At 40.9% G+C, this 12,852-nt stretch overlaps 1 protein-coding gene across 4 annotated transcripts in view; it reads left to right on the forward strand.

Moving 5' to 3' along the window:
* The window catches only part of AKT1 (AKT serine/threonine kinase 1), a 74,781-nt gene that overhangs the window by 2,355 nt on the left and 59,574 nt on the right, over positions 1 to 12,852 (forward strand). For all 4 annotated transcript variants that reach the window (XM_055803517.1, XM_055803508.1, XM_055803503.1 and 1 more), the window contains one exon: positions 4,847 to 5,028. In XM_055803517.1, coding sequence (XP_055659492.1) covers positions 4,983 to 5,028 — 46 coding nt within the window. In that variant the 5' untranslated portion in view covers positions 4,847 to 4,982. The remainder of the gene's footprint in view (positions 1 to 4,846; positions 5,029 to 12,852) is intronic.

Raw genomic sequence — 12,852 nt, forward strand, 5'->3', positions numbered from 1 at the left:
GGGTATGAAGAAGTCTCTTTTCTGCCATCATTCAGTTTTGAAATAGCTTAGTTTGTCCTATCAAACCGTAGTTGTAGTTGCAGCTTGGACAGCTGGATGTCGTAACTCTGGCCCCCTCACCTGAACAGTGTCAACCTCCTGTCTATTGATCAGCGAAGGCATGAGAGCACAAGTATTTCACATTACAGTTTTGTAAACCTAGATTAGATGAACAGATTGAAAGAAAAGTGGATGTGGCTTTAGAGATTTTTTGTTCTCCACTTACCATTTTCCTTGTAGCTTAGTATCAGAGAAGCCTTTCTGAACCTTGTGATAAGCCGCACTTGCTGCCATGAAGCGTAGACGTGATGTCATTCGTCGCAGAACATACGGTAGCAAATATTAGTGACCACACCTAACTCATGGGCCACAGTATGTTTTTGTAAAGTAAGCTAAGATGCTGGAACAACCTGGTCCTTCTAACACCGTCTGCCCAGATTTGGTAACTGGGTCATGGTGCGAAGCTGCTGCAGGCTTAGAGGGCCCTGAGCACATTGGAAGTGCTGCTGCTCCTGCAAAATATCCAAGGCAGGATTTGTGCAATGCAGGAGATGTACTTCACTGGTCAAAGCCTGGTGGGGACACGTTATCTCTATGCTCCACTTGAAATGTTGGCTGGAGCCCAACTTTGTTGTGTCAGTGCTGTTCAGGTGCAGTTGGCTCTCAGCTGTGAGCTTATGCTGGGATGTGGGATCTGCTGTGGGAAGAGAGCTTAGGTTGCTCATGGTATAAATGTAATGGGCCCAAACACACACACACCCCGCCCCACTCCAGTTACTGTGTGTCTCATCTGCTCTCATGACAGTGTCATGTGGCCAGGGTATGCAGGCATGAGCAGCTGGATCCTTTTTTGCCTGGTGCTGCTGCTGTGCATTGTAACAACACCTAAGGATGTGTAGTGCGTTAGGAGGGCTCAGGGTATTCTGGGAGCATCAGGACTGTGCCACACCAGGGCAGCGGGCATCAGTAACTGGTGGTGTGATGGGCAAAGTGTTAGTCCTGGAGCATGCTTTGCTCTAACCTGCTTTCTGATCTGAGCTAACTTGTAGAGCCTGAGCACAGTCTAATGTGCCAGGTGAGGCAGTGGCAGGGCTGAGGTTGGTGAGTGTGATCCACATTCAGTCTCTTACTGTCCCTCAGGAAGATGAGGTGATGACCGTAGATGCTGCTTGCATCCTGTAAGCTTAGGTTTTGGCCTCAGTATTATGGAAGAATTCCTTTCAGAAGGTGAGCATAATAAATGGAAGAGAACGAGCGAAGGAGCTCTGATGTAACTCTCCCAAATACGGAAAAGATGGTTCTGCTCCACCTTCAGTTGGACGGTTGGTTTGACTGACTCCTTAAAGCAGGTTTTGCTGCTGCTGCAGTGCCTAGGGAAGTGAGTTATCTCAGTATTTATGAAGAAGTTAATAACCTTTAAGGAATTAATATACACGTGTCACCGTGATACGATGCTGATGTGCTGTTCGTGATTTACTGCACTTCAGCATGTGAGGAATACGTTGGTATTGAAAAAGGTATTACAGAAATGCATATTGAAAAACAAGCAAACATCAGGCTAAGAGAAAGACTGAGTTGTTTAGCTTTTGACAGTATTCAGTCATGTGCAGACACAGGCTGGAGCAGCCAGGTCATACTTACCTCAAATGCCCTCAGTTCGCTGGGAACCATTCCTAGATGGCCATAAATGAGGACTGTAATCATTCCTTTTTTTTTTTTTTTTTCTTTTCCCCTCTAAGGATTTTATGGAAAAGGAACTTTCTCTGGTTTACGCATCTTCAGTAGTACATTGACCTGTAGTTAACTTGCTCTTCTATTCTGAGAAATAGCTCTTACTTGCTGCCACTGTCTTCAATAGCATCTTTTACTAAAATAGATATATTAGGCACGGCTTGAACTTAGTTTTAAAATATAGCAGATAAGAGTGGGTTTGCTGCTGTTGGAACTGTATATGGACATCTTTTTGGACAGCGAGAAGGGATCCCCAGCTCTTTGCAGTGTGAAGAAAATAAGCTTAAGTTCCCCCTTACAAAATACGCGCTCTGGCATAGCTGACTGAAGGACTGAGGTGGAGCCCATGCTGCAGTTTGGTGTTGGGGAATGTTTAGCGTTTTCCCACTTTGTTGTGCTGTACTACCCAGTCTTCTGTGTGTGTCTCATTTATAATACCCCCTACCACCTTCACCACCCCTCTCCCCTGGAAGGAGACAGGCAGGTAAGGACACATCCATGATAGCAGGGTTGCGGTAGCGAGTGGGGAGTGTTTCTTGGGTACAAGTTTAAGGGAAAAGGCAGTCCAAACTTTTTGAATGCTGCAGAGAGTAGAAAAAAGTAGTTCCTCTGAACTTTGAATTTCTTTGTTGATCTGCTTTTTTGGGCTGTATTGTCATTCAGATTAGGAGATTTCAGTTTGGATGGGAGCAGGAGGCTGCCAAGTGGTAATTTTGGCAAGCGTTAACCCAGAAAACCTGGCGTAAGTTAGCTGCAGATTGCAGAATTTTGGGCCTTCGCGCTTTTTTCTGTTTTTAGTAATAGAATTGGCCTTTCTACAGACTAGTTTGGCTTGTAGCTTCCTTCTTTATGTATGGTTATTGAAAAGGATATTGATTGTTTAATGCAGCTAAATTGTTGAATTCAAGGTGCAGAGGTAGGTTGCACAGTCCCTGTGTTCTATTATGGCACGTTAGAAGCATTAACTTTCACACCTGGGTGCTGCATTTCCAGATGTAAGCTGTGATAATCTTAGGGGTTTTGTTTAACACCTTGCAAATGGCTTGATGCTTAAACGAGGCCTCTAAATGAGGTCTGGTCTACCCTTGACATGAACAAGTAAGTCTAGCTTGCGTGACTATTGTGCATGCAATTTTGAAAGGAGAATGAAAGCCTGCAGTGGTCGTCAAGTTCTATCCTAATTCCTCTGGAGCCAAAGGAGTTTGTTCCAAGGTAACGCTGGCAGCTGTGGGTTACTGGTCTCTATTCTGCAGCATATGGTGTTCTCATATTTATTAATGAAATTAAGGCATTCTTACATGTCTTTTGTTCCAATGTCATTTTTTTGTGTGTGTTTTCCCTCCCTCAGGCAAACATCTTATCTGTTTCTCGGAGTTGATAATTATAGCCAGTGAGATATGGCAGATTTGTAATTTGAAAAAACCCAGCCCCACTACTCCTTGTTTCTGGGGGAAAACCAGAAAATAAAAGTGTTACTGGAAAAACTGAGGAATAGTGATAAACCGTGAAAGTTCATAGGCAAAGTATCAGGGGAGGGACCTCCTTTCTCCCAGTCTATTTCTGCTGGCAGTGGTGGGACTTGTTCAAATTTGGCCTCCCTGCTTTGAAGGCTGCCCATTTCAGAGCACTGGCGATGTACGGTACAGAGCCCTCTGGCCCAGCTGGGGTTTCAGTTCTGGGTTGGATTCATTCAGATCACCTGTTTCTTCCATCCAGGGTTGTGTCTTAATGAGTTATGGGGAATTAGTTGCTTTTTTAATCGAGTTTCTGATGGATGGATATCACCTGTGTGCTCAGAGATAATTGATACATGTGTGCCAAATGCATGCAGAGATGGTAAATATTTTTCAGGTGGGAATGTGATGTCTCTGTGGTTCAAAAGTGACTGCAGTAAAAAACAGGTCTTTGGTGGCGGGTGACAAATGCTGCTGAGTTTTGTTTTATTAAACTTCTTCGTTACTGCTGGGAATTTGTCACCAATTACATTTTTTTGATCACCCATGTAATACCAAATTGAATGGCGGTATGGATACTTTGGAGAGCACAGAAGTCATTAAAGAAAAACAAGCAGAGAACGTTTGTACCACAGGCAGAAAAATAATCGGATTCAATTTAGAAAAATAATAAAAGCTAATGCATTTGGGAAGAGATTACTTTCAATGAGGGAGAAAAACGCAAAAAACATTTCTGTGGTAGTCAGCCATGAGCTAGACACGTTTTCAATAAGATAGGGCAATTTTAAGCTATTTAGATAGGGACTTCATCTCATAAAGCAGAGGAGTAAAAATCCTAAGTTGTATTTAGATGTATTTCGTTGCAAGGAAGACAGCAGCAAACTGCGATGCATTCAGGGAAGAGCAATAACATTGATCAGGGTGCTCTAAGGGCTGATTTAAGATAACAGAAAGGTATGTTGAGCTTATCTGAGACTTTGTGTACCTCTAGCAGAGGCAGGAGTTATAAATAACAAAGGTAGAGAAGACACTTCCTGGGGAGTCGAGGAGATCTGAGTGGGATTAACAGGATGATGGTGAAGGTAGGAAAATCTGAAGCAGGGTATTGGGAATTTTTACTGCCAGAAGTTTATCTCTAAGATGCCTGTGTGTTGCTAGTTGATAGACTACTATACATTAGACTGTAAAAAACCCACACCTTCCAGAAGAGGTTCTAGAAGTCGTCTTATCAGGAAATACTGAAAACTGGACTTTGTGAAATCTCAGAATTGTTATTGTTGTGGAGAGTGAGGTGATGTTGGAGAGATGGAGGTCTGCTGGGCAAGAGCTTGCATCCACCTCTTACTCAGACAGCATCTGGTGATATTGTGAGTCTGTCCACAATTGATCTGCTCAGTGAAGAAGCAGGACTTCAGCAAGCATGTATTTTGTCATCTCCACCCACGAGATACAAAAATCCTCGTAAAGAGCTAAGCCCACATTTAGGATTTGTAATAATAATAATAATAAAAAAGTGCCCAAACCAACAACCCAACAATGAAACCTACTCCCTGTTGTATCCCTTACTGTACATATGTGACATACATCAAAATGACAGTTCACTCTTCTTTTGATCCTTTTAGAAATAGCTGAGAAGGAGGAAAACGGGAAAAAAAACCCCAAACCATCCCTTTTGTGGAGCCTTCTGCAGGAGTTCAGGAATTTCAACAGAGTGATCTTTTGGCATAAACTGGTTTTTCAAGAGACATTCCTGCCATTATGAATGAAGTAGCAATAGTGAAGGAAGGGTGGCTTCACAAACGAGGTAAGTGTCTCTTCACTCCAGGACAGTAGACTGACTTTCGTGTGATGATCTGTCCTTTAGCAGCATGTCCTCAAATAGTCTGCTATTTTTCCATTCACCCTAACGGGCAGTGGCATGTAAGGAGTGTGCGTGACTTTCTCTTAAGTTTGAGAAATCACACATAGAAGGGGTTTTCTTTGCGGGTGTGCGTGTGTGTACGCTCACTGAAAAGTGTCAGCTGCTTTGAAAATGGCGATAAAGATAGCAACTTAGGAGGTACTGCTTGGAGTGTTAAAGGTTAAATTGTTCTAAATTATTTTGGTTTATATGTAAGTCTGCAGCTTTTCTTTTTATGTTGGAAGGTAGAATGTCTTGAGGTGGATCTTCATTTGAATGGTGAAAAATACGCCTGTATTTTGTGAGCAATGCTGAGCTGTTGCAGAGACTTGCTAGAGAATGCGCCGTTTGGTTTGAGTCTGAACCGTTCTTGGTACCAGTGTCTTAGTCAGGAAGAATAACCTTGAGTTTGTGCACCCTGTGCATTTCTGTTGTACCACTAATGGCGTTTGATTTTTATTTAAAAATCTTTATTCTTGACTGGGTGGCAAACGTGAAATAACATAGCTATTAGACTTCAAATGTCTGATTCCCAAAACACCGGGGCTGTTTTTTTGGGGGGGTAAGGTGGTGTTTGTTTTCAAGTACTGCAGCATTGCTCCTATAAGGTACTTGACTCACCTGTTTCTTTGTATTCTGCTATCATTTCTTGGAAGGGATTGAGCAGTGTTAGGTACTTTCCGTAATACCGTCATTTTTTTGGACCAAAAACAGAATCTGTGTGCTCCAGCAGTAGGGAAGCTCGCATGGTTCTGCAGGCTCAGGATTTTTCTAGAGGGTTTGCAACAACTTGCCTGAAGGTGCAAAGGTGTAGCATAATTATTTCTGGAAGAAAATGGAAATGTATTATCATAACCTTGATAAAGGCTGGTGGTTCTTCTGCAACAATAAGAAATTTCTAAGAATTTGGAAAACATGATGATAATCTGTGTTTTAAAAGGGTGAGAATAGAGATTTCTAATAGCTGGATGTGCAGCCTAGCTTAGCATATTGTCTGATGATGTAAAAATATTTTGATAAAGTTCTTTGTTTGTTTGTTTGGTTTTTTTGTTCTTGTTTATTTCGGGTAGAAATGCCTTTCCACTCATTGCCTTAACTCATTCAGTAATTTTGGTGTACCCAGGCTACCTTGTTCTGATGAAGTATTTGAGAATTATGCTGTGTTTGGGTAAAACAGGAGAAAGTAACACAGAATTATGCTTCCCATTCCCATTTATTAATTTAGAAACTCTTCAAATCAGAGAGATAAGTTTTTAGTTTTAAATTAAGTGATTAAGCTTTTTTGTAAACTAACTGTTGTTACAATTCTTTCTGCACTTACCTGTAACTTTAAAAAACCCAAAGTGTTACTTTGAGGAGCACTGAATGAAAACCTGAGGGAGAAGCATTTGTTTTAAAAAGTAAAAAATCCTGGGGAAGAAGCATTTATTTTAAAAAGTCCAAAAATCTGGGGGAGAAACATTTAAAGTGTGAAGCTGGCTTTGTATTGTCAGGATGATTCAGAGGCAGATGTGCCTGAAACTTTGAAACAGTCGTGTTGCATTTCAAGCTTGTCTGTATTTACTCTTGAGAATTTACTTTTCATTGTTTCTAGGATTATGATAAAGCTACTTTCAAGTAAGGAGACCTCTGGAGGAGCTCTTAGTAAAAGATGCCCTGATATTTTTTATTTTTTTTTTTCAATTACCTTAGAGAAACAGATTATGATCTTTGATGGTTTGGTGATAATATTATGATGAGATTATCTGCTGAACCCATTTCCAAAATGTTACTCTGCATGTTCTGCATATTTGAGACTGCAAATTTGTGCCCAAATGCCCAAACTGTTAAGCAGGTGTTTTTTGCATGCTAGCTTTCCTAATCTTTTTAACCTGCTCCCCAATGCCTTTTTGCCTTCTTGGTATGTGTGGTGACACCTATTGCATTCCACTGCATTGACTTTGCAGCTGTTAATTTGGTGTTGTCCATGCAAGGAGGATTTTAGAAAGCAGTGCTGTCTCTCCTCCTCAGCGTGCCAGCATGTCTGCTCCGTTACTCTCTTCTTGGTTTTTGTAGCTGTTTCAGGATCAGTTGACAAATTCAACTTTGGCTGGGGGTGTGGGGGAGAACAACTGATCCACTTGTATGCGCGTGTGTTTTCTAGAGGGTTGTGGGTTTTTTTGATCATGTACGTTCACTGCCAGACCCTATCAGTTTGCTGGCTCTGCAAGATCAAGTGCTTCAACCACAGGATGTTTCCAAAACTGATGTCTGATACTGTGAGCTTCTGAAGTTAAGGCATAAACAGTAATTACTGCAGGGAGGGACTGCTAAAGAAGGATTTTAGATAGAGGAAACTTATGTTGTTTGCCTTTTGGATCATTTATAAAACCAAAAGTTGCACTGCATGTGTTCTTTAAAGATCCTAGGGCTTTCCACATGCAGATATTTTAAGTAGTGACTGGCCAAAATCCAGTTTGGGCATCGATGCTGTCTACCTAACGTTCCCCTATAGCTTTGGTTGGATATGGTGTTTTGTAGTTCACGTCCTGAGCAATTGAACAGCATGACTGTGTGCAGTTAAAACAGTTGGCTACATCTCACCCCAGCAGTGGCTTAATTTTGGTGGGTTTAATGATTTGTGTATGTGTAAAACAGGCTGCAAAGTGCTCTGGAGCCCTTCTGGATGGCAGGTGTATATAAGCATAAAGCAGTCATTAGCAGGAGCAGGTGTTTTGGCCTGGCAGGGAAATAGCAGGGCTTTCTAGAATTGTGGGGTTGTTTTCTTCTGTCAGCATGCTGTACATTTCTGTTTTTGTTTCCAAGATTAAAAATACAAATGGAGAAATGAAATTAAACATCGCTGCCTGGCCGAGAGCTCTCAGCAGTTCTGTAAGTCAGTCCCTTAAAGGAAGCTGTACTTCCAGTAGTGCAGACGTTTGTTTATGCAGGGGCCAGAGTCATCTCCATGACATGTCTAGTCTCAACCAGGCAGAAATAGAATAATTAATGAATGAACTTTTTTTTCCCCTTTTCCCCATTGGCAGTGCTTTGGTGCTGTTACACAGTGAGGCGTACTCTTGTGTGAAGACGGAAACAGTAGATAAAATACTAACCACTCTTTGAATAACTGCGTGGCTGAAGTATTCCAACACACACGTAGAAAATGTGAAGAAACTCAGACTTGGAGTTGGTGTATGTGTATGTCCGGAATGTGTAGTCCCTGATTGTGTTACATTGAAGGTTATTTTAGTAGGAGAGGATGGGGGAAATGGGTCGATGCAGAGGTGCTGTAATTGTGATTGGATATGAGGGGAGAAGGAGAAAATTATCTGCCCAAATTGCTGCTTGTTGAACTCTGAGATTATAGATTTTCTGCGTATGTGTTGTGAATATCCTTAGTTTTGGTTATGTGTTGTAAAAGAGGTATGCCCAAGTGTACTTTAATTGCTTTACTGATCCGTTTTAAAGATCTTGCTGGATTTCTTGCATCTTTCTGCTCTGGTCCTTGTTTATAAAGGTCCTTCTATTGTCTTCAGTCTTCATCCTGTGTGGGTTTTTTTATTTTTTTATTTTAAAAAAGTCTTTCTGCAAGGCTAACAAAGAGGGGGATTGTGCATTTTGATACTCTGTCATCTCTGTCTTCCCTAGTATGTCCGGCTTTCTTATTAGGGCATAAACTTGTATAGAAAAAGGAACCTTTTGGAGGCAGGGAAAGGGGGGGGAGGGAAAACTGTACACTGACATTTGAAAAAGGAAATGGAGATCTTGATTTCTCACTCTGAGAACTCCGAAGCAATTATAAGCAGCAGGAGAGACTTGTGTATTCATCAATTAATATGTAGCAGCAAATGTGGAGCTACTTTTTGCTTTGTTTTTAAATAGGTTATAAACACCATACAGTAATTTTAACAGTGAAAACCAATGTGAAGTTGTGCGGACTTTAGGCAGGTGAAACTGTTTGGTTAGGAGTCAGGCTTCCAAGATGATGAAAATTACTAGAGGTCCTTGAATGAGAAATTACACACAAGATACTTATTATAGGAATGATACAAAATACATTTATTCTACTTATGGAAATACAACTTTTGTTTTGTTCAGAGAATTATTTCTGTAATTAAATGGAGTGATACAGATGTCATAATAAATAACCAGTAGTCCATTGTGATTTGTCTTCCTGTAGCTTCATTCATAAAATGAATGCGGGATCCATATGTAAAATACAAGCCAGGAATTAAATGCTAATTGTTGCTTTTTTAACTTTCTCTAGGAGAAATGCACAGACTGTGAACTTTAGCTTTGTTATTTTGAGCACAGGTTCATACTTTGGGTATTCTGTTAGTATGAACCAAAACAGAATCTTATAAGGTATGAGCAAAGTTAACTTTTTTTTTTTAAAAAGCCAGCAGATCTCTTGTGTTGCTGTTTTTCTTCACCTCTTCTTTCTTCTCTCTTCTCTGTTCTCACCATGTTCCCTACCTCTTTGTGTGTGTGTGTGTATGTGTGTCTTATTTTGGGGTGTTTTTTATTTTGTACCATGGTTTCTGCCTGTCCCTGGGATATAGCAGTGCACTTTCTTGATGGCCTGTGTAGCCAGAACCTTTGAGGTTCAGATTAGTTCAAGGAACATCTGCCTTTCATGGTATTTCAAAGGAGTGGCTGTGGCACTTGATACAAAGGATCCTAAGACACATCTGAACTCTGAGGATGCCAGCTATGGAGGGCACAGCTGCTTCAGAGGAAAAACTGGGGGGAAGAGGAAAGGTAAGAAACAAGGTAGGGGCTCAACAAAGAACGGAGGGGTTGTAACAGAGGGAAAGAAACTGATGCCACTTCCAGAGCTGAAGGGTTGAGTTTATAGGGAAATCTGTTGCTCTTCTTATTGGAAACAAAAGATAAGCTGTGTCAGTTTGTGGTTTTTCTTGTGTGTCTCTTTTTCAACACAAGGGGCAATAATTTTGCAACGCTAGCTCTCGGTTGCTTTTATTTTGCTTGCCTTGTTCTGGGAAAAGGAGATTGGGGAGGAACCAGGAAATTGTTGACCAATAAATCTGACCTTGGTGGTAGACAAGATGCTAGAGACATTAAGAAAGGATGAGATCACAAAACATCTGGAGAAATATGAGCTGATAATGGCTAGTCAGCTAGACTTTTGGAGGGTAAATCTCATCTGATGGAATTATTTGTGGAGAGATCACAGGAAACAGGCTGGATCCAGTGTACTGTGAAAAGTCTGTTTTGGATGACAGGGCATTCAAATGCTGAGAATTACCTAGTACAGTGTAACTATACTGTACTACATCTTTGAAAGAGCTAGTGTAACCTCGAGATTGCTCATCTTCCTTCCACTGAGCAGACTTCTTAAGTCTTTGACCATCTTTGTTACTTTCCATTGTCCTAGAAAAGTCGTTGTTTTGGAACATTTTTTTCATGTAGCAAAACCCATTCTTTAAGCCACAGCTTTACATTTTTGAAGGGCGAGGTATTTCTTTTTTTCAGTAAAAATTACTCCCCCAAATTTTTATTCTTACATTTTCCCCCACCTTTTTTGCAAAATACTTCTAGTTCTTTAGAGAACTCATGCTAGGTTAGATGTTTTTCTCTGTGATTGTAAACTGGAACTTACATGTGAGTGACACCAAACACACTCCTGCTTTGAATGGCAAAGAGGATGAGCTCAGGTGTTGATGCCCACAATATTTATGTCAGTCCTGGAAGTTTACTTTCATATTCTGTATCATTGCACATCAGAAGCAAAACAAACCAGGTCTCAATTTTATCTCTAAAAGTGGGGGTAGCATCATAAATTACTGTTACTTGTTGTTAAAAGAGATTTGAGAATGAGAGATGTAGCACGTTGCTAAACCTGTTAAAGTCAATGTGAGAATGCTTGATACGTTGGGTCATGCAGAAACTGCTTGAATTGGCTTTGATCCTCTTTTTTCATAGTTCCCTCATTTTCAAGAAGGAAAAGGTAGGCCTGTGCAAAAAAAACCCCCAAAAACAGTTGTCCATGTGTGGTTTTCTGTTCTTTTTTTCTCTCAGTAAGCATATTGAGAAGTCATCAGGTTTGGATTTAGGAAGAAAGAAGTACTAAGTGAGTATGCTATTTTGAGGTAAGGGAGAGCACGAGAGTAAAGCTTGTTCGTTGTTCTTGCAGGAGTGGTTTTAGGCAAGGTACAGTGCCATGCATTTTAAATTTGGTGCCTTGTCCTTACTTGAAAATATTTTCTGTAGCCTCTGTGATGGATGCCAGAATGTTCCCTCCCTTCCAGCATTCCCTGCTGGCGGTCCCCCTGCCTAAACACCGTCATTTGCACTCCTCACTTGTGCCCATGGCTTCCCCTGCCTAAACTTCCTCTGTGTTAGCACACTTAGCCCTAGACTTCACCATCTGAACAAGCTGGTTAGGACTTTGCTCTTGGAGCAATACATGGTGACGTGCACTATATCTTCTTTTATCCACTTTTTATGTTACTAATAATTCTCTTCAAAGTTAGGATGTTCATCGGTCTCAGACTCATTCAGAAAACAAACCTGAATATGTATTGGAAAGAAATTTGCTTAACATTCGAACATTTAATTTTAATGCATTTTAAAAGACATAGCATTGTCAAAACAAACAACTGTCAGCCTTCTGGGGTTTTTTTCTCCCTTTTAATATTAAAGTAACTGATTTACTAAGAAAAAATAGTTAAATCTTATTTAAATAGTCTTCTCTCATGGGGGAAAGACAGAGGAGGGATTATTATTTTCAGATGTATTATGTTACAGGTACAATGTGCCACTTAAAGGGGGAACAAAAACCAGGAAACTATGTGAGGAAAGAGGAAGAAAAAGAATGGAGAAAGAATAGCACCATATTAGGTGTGAAGTACTGTGCTTCTGTGAGAAATATTTACTGCAACTGAAAGGGGGAAATAATGAAGACCAACTTTGAGTGCAGTTGGAAAACAAGTTACGGAACTCTGGGATTATTCTCCCACCTCTTCAAGTTGAGCCAAAAATGTGCAAAAGATAGCTGGTCAAACAATATTGTGAAATTTGTCAGTTTATTCAAAAGTGCATGGTCATGTTTGAGGACAGCTGAGATAAACAATCATCACAGACTGTGGGCAAGTCGCTTACTGTTTCCCTGAGTCTCTTGGGTAAGTGAGGAGAGCGTGTTTTGAAGTGCTGTCCAAAGCCCAGGCCTTTGGTGAACTGCATGTAGAAATATGCTTTGGAGTCAGTGGTTCTGTGAATGAGTGCTGTGGTGTTTCACGCTAATAGCGAGTGCAGCATCCAGATCATTTACAGGGCTATCCTCTGCTTGCGTCTTACTAATGTGCCCTTAACGAGGCCCACAGAACATGCATACAAGAGGAGTGGGTTTTGTGTCAGTCATGAACCACCTATGAAATACCTTCGTAGAAGATAATTGTTTTGGGAGAGAGCTCCGGTCTTAGAATGGTTTGGGTTGGAATGGACCTTTAAAGATAATCTAGTCAACCTCCCTTGCCCTGGGCAGGGACATCTTTTCAGTAGCTCCGATTGCTCAAAACCCCATCCAACCTGACCTTGAATGCTTCCAATGATGGGGCATCTATAGCTTCTCTAGGCAACCTCTTCCAGTGTTTCACCACCCTCATAGTAAAGAATTTCTTCCTTCTATATAGGTAGTCTAAATCTACTCTCCTATAATTTAAAACCATTACCCCTTGTCCTGTCACTATAGGCCCTGGTGAAAAGCCTGTCTCAGTCTTTCAT

Source organism: Falco peregrinus, chromosome 1, assembly GCF_023634155.1.
Source record: "Falco peregrinus isolate bFalPer1 chromosome 1, bFalPer1.pri, whole genome shotgun sequence".
NCBI classification, from domain to species: domain Eukaryota; kingdom Metazoa; phylum Chordata; class Aves; order Falconiformes; family Falconidae; genus Falco; species Falco peregrinus.